Here is a 13800-nt window from a genome sequence, read left to right as displayed (position 1 = left end):
GTTCACCTTTAGCCCTTAAGCATAATGAGCTCTGTGGCTGTGTGAAACAAAGGGGGTGTGAATTAGGAGGAAGCAGCACACAACTCTCCACATCATCAGATGGAGGTAGTCTGTATTGGTCATTCAAAGGGAAACTGGAAGACTGTCTTGATGCTAGTTAGCCAGTTAGTACATTAACAACACAATCCAATGCTGAAAGAGCAGAGCATATTAACAGGACGCCAGTGATCAACAACACAAACCATCAGGTAACATTTCTGCTTTATCTCAATGGATAAAGAAGAATAATCTTACCTGATGTAACAAGTTTGTTTTGGTGTGTCAGGGCCTCTAAAGACTGACAGTTACAAAATAATAAGTTCATTCATTTAATGCTTTAAATTTTATTTTGAATTCCCAGGAAAGAATACAGAATAATTGGCCTTCTGTTGCATACTTACATTACTTTCTTGAATCTCTGACATAAACTAATATTCATCTGTTTATTTCCATGTGACCCCCAAACTGACATGGCAGACTTAAAAAATTCATGCCCCTTTCTTTTAAAACTAAACGCCAGAAACAATCATTTTTTTTCCATAGTGTTTGAAATTTGCTTGAGTATTTCTTTATCTTAGCATACACCATTTCTCTTTCTGTCTCTCACTCATTGAGGAGGATCAGATGCAAGCATCTCTTTTCAGTGTCCGGTGCCTGCCGGGAAAGAACATTTGGTGTTGCTATATTGTTGTCGGGTGGAAACAGTAGACTTAAAGAGCTGTAGGACTGATTTGCACTGTACAGTGCAAGAAACAGGTTGTGGGAAAGAAAAAGGATAAAAGGGGTAAAAATTAATTGGGAGAATTGGGAGAGAATTTTGACCCCAGGAGGGAAATTAAAAATCAGGAGTCTTCTTGGAAAATTGGGAGGGTTGAAAAGTATGCCCTCAGTTGAGGACTCTGCTCTGACGTCCACTCTGTGCGTGGAGCATTGACCTGCTCTCCTGCAAACAGACAACAATGGCCTGGCTGATGTGTTTATTATCACTGTGGTGGAGTGATAGATCTATACATATCCAGTAGAAATGACCGCAGCAACATACATTTTCTTAAGATCTCTAGCCCTGTTTTGTAGTGATGAAATTTTCTGAATTTGTTGTGTTGATTGTTGTTACTGCTCTGTATGATAATATGCTTTGAGGCTTGCTGATATTCTTTTAGTTTGACAGTCGCAAAGCTGGGGTATTCCCAAACGGAGCACAGGCTCTGCAGCAGCCGCCAGACAGCCAGCTTTCAGTGAGTGAAACAGCACAGTGAGTGTAATGAGGCGGGGCTGCTGCTCCAGTGATGGGGGGGGGTGTGTGTGCATAGCTGATTTTCACAAGATAGAGGTAGTATGGTAGCATATCTGATATGGATAGAATCAGGGAAATGTGTTCAGTTATTGTTTTTTTTTTATTTATGTATTATTAACAGAGATTTTAATCACTGCACACACACATCCACCCTGCCCTCTTTAAAACAATTTGTTGCCTGTCCCACTGCAGACTGTAGGACAATTGAGTTATTTTTTCCAACATTAACACCAGCTGCACTGCCTTTGGGGCAGTCTGATCACAACTTTGATTACAACATACAGTTCACCCATCTATAGGAGGCCTGTTACAAGCAAAACCGTGTAAGAGTGGTGTCATGATGTCCATCCAGAGGAGGAAGTATTAGAAAATGGAGGGTAAATTATGGACAACAACAGCAAGGCTATGTTGGAACGGTCTGAAGCTCATCACTGACTGTAATACAAACGGTAGTGGACATTTTGAGGGCACTATTACTCTTGATGAGGCTAACAAGTTTTTCGGCAGGGTTCAAGAGTGTGACTTCTCTGCTTAGCATGCTCAGGCTCTCTGGTCTCTGGCACAAAGAAACTAGGCCTGAACGATATATCTTTTAAGCTTCGCCATTGTGACGTGAACCAGAGGAGCTGGTTCACGTCCGTGATTTAGCGTAGCACGTGCAACATGTGTTGCTGGAGAACTTGTGAGTGAGTGAGTTAATGTCTTATGAACAGCCCTGGGCTTCTCAGACTCTTTTAGCGACTTACCGCTCAGAGGGAACTTATTCAGCGTCTCCTCTGGCTGCAGCACAGCGTCTCTCCCTCTCCTCTCTCGCCGTGCGCACATGGAAGTTGGTTTTCGGCAAGAGAGTTTGTCATAAACCTTTGGTAATGTAAACCTATGTGATGCTAGGGGCTCCACAAAAAACCTCCATATGTGAATGTGTGATAGTTGTGGTATCATAGCAGCCTGTCACAGGTTACAGCGTGATGATTAGAGGAGAAATGGCAGAGCATAAAGGTCCAGGTGGAAAAAACACAACCCAGTCATTTAGGATTTTGCTAAAAGAAGGAAATTACCTTTTGATATAGATCCCAGGGGACATTTTGCACCATAGAGTACTGGGTTTTAATTTTGAGTTTTGAGATCTGCAACAACATCTGTTGTTGTTTTTTTTTTTTTTTCTTATCAATTTAGCTTTGCTAAGGGACTACAAAACCCATTCAGAAACACTTCTATTATAACTTTTACACTTAAATTTATACTGCGATATATACCGTTACCGTGAAGGGATTCGATTTATACCGTGATATAAATTTTAGGTCAGTGCCTATTTTCAGCACATTTTATGCTGTTGCATTTAAAGCAATATCAGCCCAATAATTCCAGAATGATTCATTCTCACCAAGTAGAGCTACTGAAATCATCTGGTGGAAAATAATGCATCCTTAAAAAAATATATAAATCGCAATATAGATCGCTGAGGGCAAGAAAAATCGCAATGTCAGTTTTTCCCAATATCATGCAGCCCTAAAAGAAATCCATATAACTCATGTTAATCCATTACGGTCACTGTTGACCAGGTTGACCTTTAGTTAGGTTAAAGGCATCTGAAAAGTGCAGCTGGTCTAAGTGGCGTCCATCCTCACAATGTGCTGATCAGCTCTGTGATGTGTTTAGCCACATTTTCCCCTCTCACTTTCTGTATCTAAATACTAGTGATGTGAAACAAATGTAATTGTGCCTTTCCCCAAGAAAAAGCTGCCTGGGAGTTTGATGACCTCAGACTCATTGCCCTAACCTTACATGTGATTAAATGCTTTCAGAGAGTTGTATTAGAGGACCTTGATGTAAAAGTCCATCCATTCCAAGAGAGTTGGTGTATATTTTATACACAGTCAATGAGAAACTGCTCATAGTTCTGCTCATTATGTTAATTGCCATTTTATACAGAACTGTACAGCCCCACACCCTGACCCTTAGTTCCACAACAGCTTGGATTTTAGATGATCTTATTTCAAGACCTTGGTATGTAGAACTGAGCCATCAAAGTCTGTGATGTAAATTTTACTAAAGCAGGTGATCAGGGAATAGTTTGTCACCTTACTTTATCCCCAATTACACATAGCTTGTAGGCATAGCCTGGTGTCTGAAACTGGAACTCTGTATTTGTATGACAAAAAAGCTAGTTTTTGACTTCTGAGAAAGGAAAGATTGTGTCAGAATTTCGCATCAAAGTTAAACAACGTTGTCTGAGTATTGACTAAACCTTTAACAACATGAATCCTTCATGAATGCACATTATGACTTTCATAAGAATGCTGACTAAGTGTAAGATCCATGTTCAACTTGTGAGATTAGTTCAGACAGTGTGCTGTGATTGATTCAGATCGACCACAGACTCACCCTCATATCACTGTTGTTTCCCCAGGTGGTATGGCCAGGAGAAGGACTACAATGTCCTAGTCATGGACTTGCTTGGACCCAGTCTGGAGGACCTCTTCAATTTCTGCTCTCGCCGCTTTACCATGAAGACGGTCCTCATGCTGGCAGACCAGGTACCTAACACTTACACACATCCACCTCTGTGCAATCTTCTAAAGCAGTGAATGTGACCGAGGGACACAGTTAAATACGAGTAGTAGGGTGGTGCTGCCTCTCAGTAAGAAAGTCCTGGTCGAAACATACTATCTGTCTGTGTGTGAGGAGCAAGCATGATCTCTACATTGGTTTCCTGTGGGTACTCTGGCACCCCCCCACAATCTGAAGACATGCAGGTCTGACGAATTAAGAATGTTCGTTAAACCTGCATTTTTCTGCTAAAACACATCAAAATGTCCTCTGAAAATGATCTGGTGGTGACTTTAAATGGCCTGTATTTGTTAATGCCAGTGTCGATGCATTCATGTGATGTCCCTCCTACATCCCTGGATAAGCTGTTTGTTTACAAGTTGAATTGATGGAATTACTTTGATTAAATGTATCAAGTTTTGTGGAGAATGGGGAGGATGGTAAATAACTGTGAAATATTAAACCATGGCCTTCTTTTCATCTTTAGATGATCAGCAGAATTGAGTATGTACACACAAAGAACTTCATCCACAGAGATATCAAACCAGACAACTTTCTCATGGGCATCGGCCGTCACTGTAACAAGGTAAGACCTGTTCAGGTCCTATACATACTCTGTGTGGACTATTGAAGCTCTCTTTAGAGCTGTTAGCAGATAGCTGTATGTCATGGTAGCCATGGCAACTTCACAGTCTTGGTCCCTAGCTGATCAACAAATTTAGCTTTGGTAACAGTGATATCTCCATACACTAAACTTTAACCAAAAAGGACCTTTTCATGGCCATGACTTGACCCACTGTTGCTCTTTTCACAAAACTTAATTGGCACTCGAACCCATGGCATGTTTTTTTATAAGCCTGCAGATAGTATCAAATGTCATATGTTTATCACTTCTTTGACCAACAGCAACATTACCATGCCTCAGCACCACAACAACCACTAATGATTAATATCCTATCATAAGGGTAGCGGAGGAGTTCTGAAAAATCTAAGTAATAAATTCATGGTGCAATTTGGATGACAGAAAATCATCTTCAACCCTGCAGAGTTTGAAGTCAAGTTTCCACAGTTAAATAATAGAGCAGAGTAACACTCATTTATCTCGTGCCACTCAATAAAAGCTAAAAACGGCATCATAGGTGTCTGTATCATTAAGTATTATTTGTCAATATGAAAACATTGCCAGTTATTTTTTTAAATTTTTTTTTAAAGTTAATGGTTTCCATAGATTTTCCATTTTCAAGTTTCATTACCATATCAGTTTTACTATCTCTAAATCTGTCACATTAGTGTTTGTAGGCACACCTGTATGTTAATCCAACGTGACCTTGGAGTTATAAGGTTCTATCTGCATTTAAAGTTGGTATTAATCTTTTAGAAAGCAAAACTGACATGCAGCAAAGTTCTCTTATATTTGCCAAAATAACAAGTACCCCAATATAGAAGACAAGATAGGTTATAATTAAGAGTAGACAAAGAAATTATTAATTGATACATTTTCAGTGACATGAAAAGCTAACTGATGAAATATATTAGATGAATGAATATCAAATAAAAAACAAAAATACCTTTCCTAAATGAATAAGTAGGCAAATAATTAACTTTTGCCTTATACGGAGTATCAATAGATTGGTTATTTTTATTGATCTCATTGCAGATGTTTTTTTTTTTCTCTGAAGATCTCTTATTTCATGGTGTATTTACTTCAGGATGACATTGGCTTGTCAGTCAACCTCTAGGAACAGGGTCAACAGTTATGATTGGTTGCTCTATTACTCAGCAGAAATGCAGGCAAAACCTATCAAGTTATCATCATTTTTCTTGAATGTAGTAAGTCAATCTTGAACAAAAACTAATGTTAAAAATCATCTTTCCACATTTCAAACAAGTAAAGAACAACTCCCATCTTAGTTTGCATCTGCAATGGTGTCATTTACAATGTTTGTAATAAAATAAGTCGTGACGTTTCAATACACCAGATTTCCCACATTTCCATGATCTTGTCAGGTCCTTTAAAACTCAGCCAAAGAACATTAAGGTGTCGTCTAGAACCTAACATTTGTTGTCCTTTGTTCTCTCCGATCACTGATTGGTGCTTTGCAGGTAGAACCTTATAGAACCAATGAAAGGCAAGTTTGAGGATGGAACTTTTTTTTTTTCCAGAATTTTTGGCCAAAAATAAAGTTACACAATGAAAAATAAACCTACACAAAACGTTTCATGTGAAATAACTAATTTTGAACAGAGTTATCTGACAGAAAGTAGTAATTCTATGCTATGATATGTAATTCCAAACTTTTGGCTCAGTGTATTAACAAAGATGACAAAAGCTCGTAAATTGCAACAGCTCCTTCATTATTAAATGGCAAAGATGGCATCTCATGTAAAAATGTAGGCCCCATGATTGGCAATAAAACAGAACAAATGTCAGTCACTGGACTGGCAGTACAAGGGTTATTCAGGATATGCTATCATAACATTTTGCCCATGATGATAACAGTATCACAATGCAGGGAACAATTTGATACTTAGTTTTGTAGAATATTGGAAGATGGAGAAACAGTGTAAATAAAATGTCATCTTAGTCTATTTTAACATGCAGCTTCTAGACAGGTAGGATATTGGTAGTAAAGGGAGGTCACCCCTTTGTTCAAATGCTATGCCTTTACATATGATAAGGATAGAATACTCACAACAGACTCAATGATCATTTCTGAAATCCAAAGTAGACTTAAGAAGTCAGACAACAGTTCCCTAGCATCAATTCTCATTCATTTTGCACTTGCTCTTTTCATACCTAAAGAAAACTACATAAACACTTTAAGGATTATTTGGGTGACACTGTTTCAACTGAGAAAACGTTTGTGTGTATTTTGGTAAACAGACACTTTTAGCCAGTCTACACTAGTTCTGTAAAAAGTGTGTTTTCTTTAAAAGCCCCTGCATTTTTTTCTAAAGTTTTTATATGATAAAGACAGTCCTCAAGCACACACTTACTCGTTCTCATAGTGTTTGCAAATTATTGGTCAAAGTTTGCCATCCACACTAATATGCCAAAACAAAAAAATAAATTATCTTCAACAAAATATCTCATCCAATTCACCAGTGATTTTTTTTTTTTTTGTGATCCTGTATTTGGTTTTCAACATAGCAGGTCATATATTACAAAGTTTTACCTTTTGTAGGAAATAGAAATGATGGCCAAAATGATAAGATTAGGGGCCTAGTTATGGAAACAAAATTTCTTAAATTATGTAATTTCCTCATCGTTATGTAGACAAATTAATAATGTAGTGTAATAGTTGCAGGGTGTATCCCAGTTTCTGTGTAGTGGATTCTTGCTGAAGAACTGATCTACATTCTGGATGATGATGCTGGTTCTCCAGCTACCCACACAAAACAAATATTCAAGCGGTTTTGTCTTCTTGTGATGTCATTTTTATTGCGTCTGGTCAGAGGTGTGTATAATTAAGTTGCCTGAAATTAAAGTAGAATATATTGTGCCCATTATTTTGAGCCCTTGCAGACAGGCAACGTCTGGTTAAGTTAAAGCATGGGATGTGTATTTTACCAGCTTTCAAAGAATGCGTCCTCTGCTCCACAGCAGGTGTGCATCCACAGCCCAACCTCCACTGATGTTTCGCTTATTGACGTTGGAATTGACAGGCTTGCTGCAGCCACTCTTTTATCCCTGACACTGCAGTCTAGCTCTGTTTGTTTGATGTTCGTTTGATGACAGCTAGGGTTCAGGCTAATAAAATGGAACTGTTTTAACTTAACTGTTTTGAGGATTATTGCATTCCAAAAATCAATGGAGAACATCAATTGATGAATTTGACAGATAGGTCAATTTACAGTTGTAAAGCTGAATTTATTAAATTACTTCTTGTCGATTTTTTTTTTTTTTTTTTTAAATACTTTCATGTATTCGAGAGGGGTCTACTGTATATCATGACACAGTAGTATTAGTCCATCTTTAAGCAAATGAGAGTGTACTGTGTGCAATTCGAAGTTTAAACACAAGTCAAAATGCTTATTTTAAGACTACTGAGCAGCTGCCTTTTCACACTCAGGCACAGAATGTACATGCAGGTTAGCCATCGGCAGGCTGTTGGCTAGGGTCTTTGCTGTGTGGTCACGTGACAGTGTTAACAGAGGACCTGAGGTTAGGAATGGGTATTGTTAAGAACTTAACAGTACAACTACATCACCCAATACTGCTTATCAATTTTGTACTTTAATGGTACTGTTGTTGGTTCTTTAGATAAACAAAGAACAGAAATCACTTGCTTTTTAGTGTCTCTAAATTCTGAACTACAGTTCAATTGATGGTCTGAGCATTTCAGAATGTATTTATTGATATTGCACCCATTTTGAGACAATTAGCTGGCTAATGGTTGCTTTCATCTCCTTGTGGGCTCTAGGCAGGCGTGCGTGCGTGCGTGCGTGCGTGCGTGCGTGCGTGCGTGTGTGTGTGTGCGCGCACTTGCACTTTTAAGACAGATCTCTCTTCTGGATTGGGAATAGCAAAAATGTGTTTATCAAATTAGAAATACAGTCGGTGGAATATGAGCTGCAACATAAGAGCCTAAATAAATAGGATATCCATTTTCCCAAAATTACAAGAGCAGAACCGGTAAGGTTGGAGTTTGAAAATACGACGGTCTTGAATAATAAGCGCTAGGGCCCGTTAAATGCCAGATTTCAGTACCTTAGGTAGGGATGTGAGTTTGTGCAAAGCATTTGATCAGTTGGCTTTTGTTGGCAGCAGTTTATTAAGGAATAAAGGACGCACCCTAGATGTGCTGCTACGCATAGGTGTTTTAACTCAACATGTAGCAGCATTGTCTTTTTTCAGTACTTCACTGAGAAATAGCTACTGATTAAAGGTTTTTAAACTGTTTTTCTAGAAAAGTGTCTTGGATCTTTCTTCTTTTTGGAGTTTTTCAAGGACTGTTTGGTGTAGTCAGGGCCCTGACATGATAGTGATAGTGAGGTTGTCATTGTGTACCAGAAAACAGGCAATATAAGTCTGCTCAGATTTCAATGAAGACTGGTTAAAAGCGTAGTTTGTCACATACTATTAATGAATGAATGAGGAACTGTTGCAGCTTGAGTGTCTCCACACTTGTGCTTAGAGGGGAATTTTAACATTAATTTTAATGTCCATGTCAAAGGACAGAATTTGTGTATCACGTAAATGTTAGACAAAAGATTCCTGAAAAGAGGAGTAAACATAGTTCCAGTGAAACCACCTTGACTGTAATAGCAAACAGACAATGCATCCTGCAATCACATGACAGTTTTGAGCAGTTGCAGGCTGTGGTGTCTATGCATATTTTAGGAGCAAAAACATTTTGCCTGTGTGAACATTGTGCCACTGCAAAATGTAGAGGGAATTCATGGTTAGGGTTGGGTACCGTTCATAATTGAACCGATACGGTACCGGTACCGGTATCTGGAATTCGGTACCGGTACCAAACAGTACCTTATTTCGATACTTTTTAACCCTATGGGCCCTAGGCCTTTTTGGGGTATTTTTACTGCCTTTACTTTTAAGCTCATATCACAGTCATTATAAAGGCTACATACACATGCTATAGCTTTTTTCAGGACAATCGGGGCTAACCAGATTTGCCATCATTTCATGTTCTTCTATGTGCCTGTATTTTATATTAATTTTCATATCAATGAAAAAAAACAAATCTGTGTGCCTAAATTCTTACATTTTTACATGTATCTCACCATAGCAAGTTGGAAAAAGACATATTCTGCCATATATGAAGAGGGGAGACTCTCTGGAATCTGGCAATATAAGAACCATGACAGTGGGACATTCTGTCACTTCACAGCTGTCCAAAACATGTGGTTTGTGCCAGGCGGACATGATTGCCAGTATTTTTTCATTATTGGAAGAAATTCCATTGACTCATTCACAAGTCAAAAATGTGTTTTATCTGAAAGAAACATGCAATATTTACATCTAAGATCATAGAAAAATAGTCAACCAAGTGCAATGATGTCCTCCAAGATAGTATTTGTTTTTCAGTTTCAGTTATGTATTGGGGAGACATTTTGGGCATTGGTGGGGGGGCATGTGTCCCCCTCAATGTATATGGTGACTACGGCCCTGTCAGCATGCATTAGGCTGCAGTTGTCTGGGTGCGCAAAAGTGAAGTGGCTGGTCTTGTCATACAAAGTTTGATGGAGTGTCAGCTGGACAATATGGAGATATTTGCATCTTGAAAGCTGGAATACAAATGTGGATAGACAGGGAGAAACACACGAAAGCCTAAGACATGGTAAGATACGATATTCCTCACTATATGAAGTGACTGACAACAAGATCTGTATCATGGATTGTAAAGAAATTAGTCAGGTTTTTATTTTGTAGACAATTGATCTGTATTTATAGCGTGATGGGATGACAGCACAATGATGTGTGTGGTCCTGCGCTTTCATGTGATATGCGTGGCATTTCTGTGCGAGCCTGCGTTCGCGAGTAATTCATCCAAGAGTAATGTGTGTGCAAAGCTGTATGAAAGCTCTGTTATACATCATTTTATTGTAATTTTTTGCTGTTAAAACATTGGATTGCCGACAAGTGCTCGGTCTTGTCGGAAAGCTACAATTCTGCTGTTTCCGCTGATATGCGTGGCTTCTCGCTATGACGCATAGTCGCGGAGAAAATCCACAGAGAAGAACGGGGGTGAATTTGGACGCACTATGTCGTTCGGGCCCATAGTCTAAACTTCTCAGTATCAACATTTTATTGAGAACATTTAGGAACAGTGCTGCACATTAACTTTTGTCTGCACATTGTTTTTGTCACCATTGTTGCTGAGTCTGAGGTGCGAATCATGCGCTCTCGCGCCGTCTCCACCTCAGGTACCGAAATTTGGCACCGTTTCATTTTAAATGAATTGGTACTCGGTAGTACCGACATGAATCGGTACCAAGTACAAAAAGTACCGAGTTTCGGTACTCAACCCTACTCATGGTGTTGGTTTGATTAGCAATACAGTGCTTACTGTTTGATTTTATCAAAGTATGAAATAAACAGAGCATTTCTTAATTAATCCTTGGGTATCAAATATGCTAAATGTTGTTTTTCACTTTCACAGTTGTTTTCATAGTAATTTGTCTTGAATTCTTGGTGCATAAAGCAATAGTAGATTTTTAAATTAATATGTTTATAATGAATTTAACTTAAATAAAAAGTCTTAGACAACATGTTGGACTAACATTCTCCAAAAACCTTGCATGGGCGGTCATAAACCAGTTTTTACTTTTATGTATTGTGAAGAGTTGTCTATTAACATCTTTAAAGCTTCATGAGTGCTAGTGCTGATATTTTGCTCAGGGCAACATGATACTGTTCAGTACCATTGTGTCCAGTGTTGCCTCTCAACTGTATTAACAGTTGAATAATATGTAATCAGCATGCACCTGTTCATGTGTTACTGTTAAGGCTGGGCGATATTGATAAAAAATATACCTCAATATTTTTAGCCTTTGCTGCAGTGTATGATATCTATATTTTCATCTGTTCTCTGAAGTAACATAATTGTTCGATTTAACCTTTTTAAGGGGGAATATCTTACCAATGTGATTCTTCTTGATCTGCACCTAGAGGAAAACAACTTGTATGTGACATTTTAGAGGGTTTTAATTTTGAAATTCTACATCAGAATATCTTGATATTGTCTGAGTGATTCTCTGAGCTAGGGTACTGTCATTCTGAAGTGAAATGGGTCTGTGGAAATATGTTCACTTTTGTCAATTTGTACTAGTTATTCACACAAAAAAATTAAATTTTTCTATGAAATACAATCTGCAGGGAGTAGTTATTATTTTTTATTTAATTTTGTTTTAAATATGTATTTTATTATTGAATGACTTACTGAATGAATGTGAAATTGCCTATGAATTTTCACCAGAATTTTGCCCTTATATTTAAGTCAGTTCATACGCGCTCTCACAATAATGCCTAGTATATTTACATTCCGCAAACAACATGGGGAATAGTTTGACCATTTTTTGGATCAGATTTGTGGCACATCATTTTGTGGAATATTGTGCAGAGGATAGTAGTGTGTTCCACATCTGCCCTCCTGAAATGAAACCACCTCCAGATGATAGACCTCTTCTAAGATCATCCTCCAACTGACATGAACTCAAGATTGGGTGTGGTCTGTGTGTGTTCATGAGAGAGGGAGAGCCAGTCTCCTGCACATAAACATGTCCTTCTTTTAATGCATAAATAAGATATTGAAATGTGCAATGAATATCTCAATGCAATGATATGGTCATCTGCCATATTGCACATCAATAGCTACTGAAATCCAATACATCGCCCACCGCTAGTTGAAGCCCTTGAGTTGTAGTAAGCATACTGCTGTGTTTACCTCCGAAAGTTAGCATGGCAGAAAAATGGCAAACAAGATGTGAGTTTTTGTACTCTCTTGCTTTTAAAAAGATACGGTTGTGCTGCCCATTCTGTCTCACATACTCTTAAGGTGTTTACAAAATACTTTGATTGTATCTAGTACATCTCGGGCTCAGGTTGGTCAAGGGCTAGTCTTGTGTAGCCCGACCTATCACCACAGTGTTGTCAGTGCTGCAGAAAGGTCTGCAGGCACCCATTGCCATTCTGGTTTGAGGGGAAAAATGCTCTGAGTTGTTTGTTTCTCTCTAAACCAATCACAGTTGACCTGGGTGGCACTAAGCCCAAGATACGGCCGTGCCCTTGCAAAACAGCAGCAGATAGTGGGTGGGGCTGAAATAGCTGGCCAATGGCAGCCTTAAAGCCATCCTGTACATCCTGTGAGTCAGACGAGGCTAGGGCTGAGTACGACTTGGTTCTCACATGCTTGCTTTGTAAAGCACCAGTTCATGTTTCAGATATTATGGGGCTCTGTTTTACTCAGCAAAGTTGACACTGTAAAACTGTGAGTTAATAGTGTAACTTAGTAAAAATTGTTCTGGGATTGTGCACCATAGTAGTGCAACGACCTACATTTTTTGATTTGGCAAGAAATGCGCTAATGCAGAGCAGAGGCTTGTCTTGGTAGAGACACTTTGTCCTGAATCTGAGCCTGCTCATGTTGGGGTAGCATTGTTCCATAGCCTATCGTGTAACCTGTGTAACTACACAAGTACTTGTAGTAGTAATTTGCACTCCAGTATAGAGCATGTGGGAACAGTATTGAACAATTGGTTTCTAAAATGCTAATTTGTAGGGCTGTAGTCTCCTGGTTGATTATTTGGTCGATATGCTCTCGTCCGACCAAATTCTCATTGGTTGAATAATCACCGTGTTACTTTCCTAAGGAGAAAAGAGCTACATCAACAGCTTTCCAGGATGAATCCATTATTTCCTGCGGCGGGAGGGACTGGCTAAGTTACCTGTGAAAATGGGGGTGCTTTCAAAACAGCGTTGTGAAAGGTGTAACTGCAGAGTCACACAGACACACTACCGCAGAAGTAAAAATAACATGCAGATTATTTTTTTCCCCCTAATCAATTAGTTGAAAATTATGTACGATTTCAGTCGACCACGATTTTCTTTGGTTGACTACAGCCCTACTAATGAGCTTGGCAATAAACCAGCACAGAATCTCAACTAAGTGTATCCATGGAGCTTTGGTCCATCATAAGCACTTTTTACACTGCCTGTTAAAGGCAGGACGTGCTGTATATAAGGTACAATTGTGGAATGGGGGAGTTTTCTTAACGTTATAACTGCTATGTAAGGTGGAAACAGCACTGAAATGGTGTCTGTATAAACAGGACAGCCGCAGGACTGGTGTGACATTTTGACAGTGTTATGTGTGCGGCCCACCACGGGAAATTTAAAAAGTTGTTGAAAGCAGTTAGCAGCTAACTCAAAGAACAGTGGCCGTAAATATCTGCAA

At 38.8% G+C, this 13800-nt stretch overlaps 1 protein-coding gene across 5 annotated transcripts in view; it reads left to right on the top strand.

The window, feature by feature from the left end:
* Positions 1 to 13800, top strand: part of csnk1a1 (casein kinase 1, alpha 1) — a 45182-nt gene that overhangs the window by 7677 nt on the left and 23705 nt on the right. For all 5 annotated transcript variants that reach the window (XM_078169170.1, XM_033633121.2, XM_033633120.2 and 2 more), the window contains exons 3-4: positions 3744 to 3870; positions 4371 to 4469. In XM_078169170.1, coding sequence (XP_078025296.1) covers positions 3744 to 3870; positions 4371 to 4469 — 226 coding nt within the window. The remainder of the gene's footprint in view (positions 1 to 3743; positions 3871 to 4370; positions 4470 to 13800) is intronic.

This window comes from Epinephelus lanceolatus, chromosome 7 (assembly GCF_041903045.1).
Source record: "Epinephelus lanceolatus isolate andai-2023 chromosome 7, ASM4190304v1, whole genome shotgun sequence".
NCBI lineage: Eukaryota > Metazoa > Chordata > Actinopteri > Perciformes > Serranidae > Epinephelus > Epinephelus lanceolatus.
Note: the sequence above shows the minus strand (reverse complement) of the source record. Positions and strands in the feature narration are given on the sequence as shown.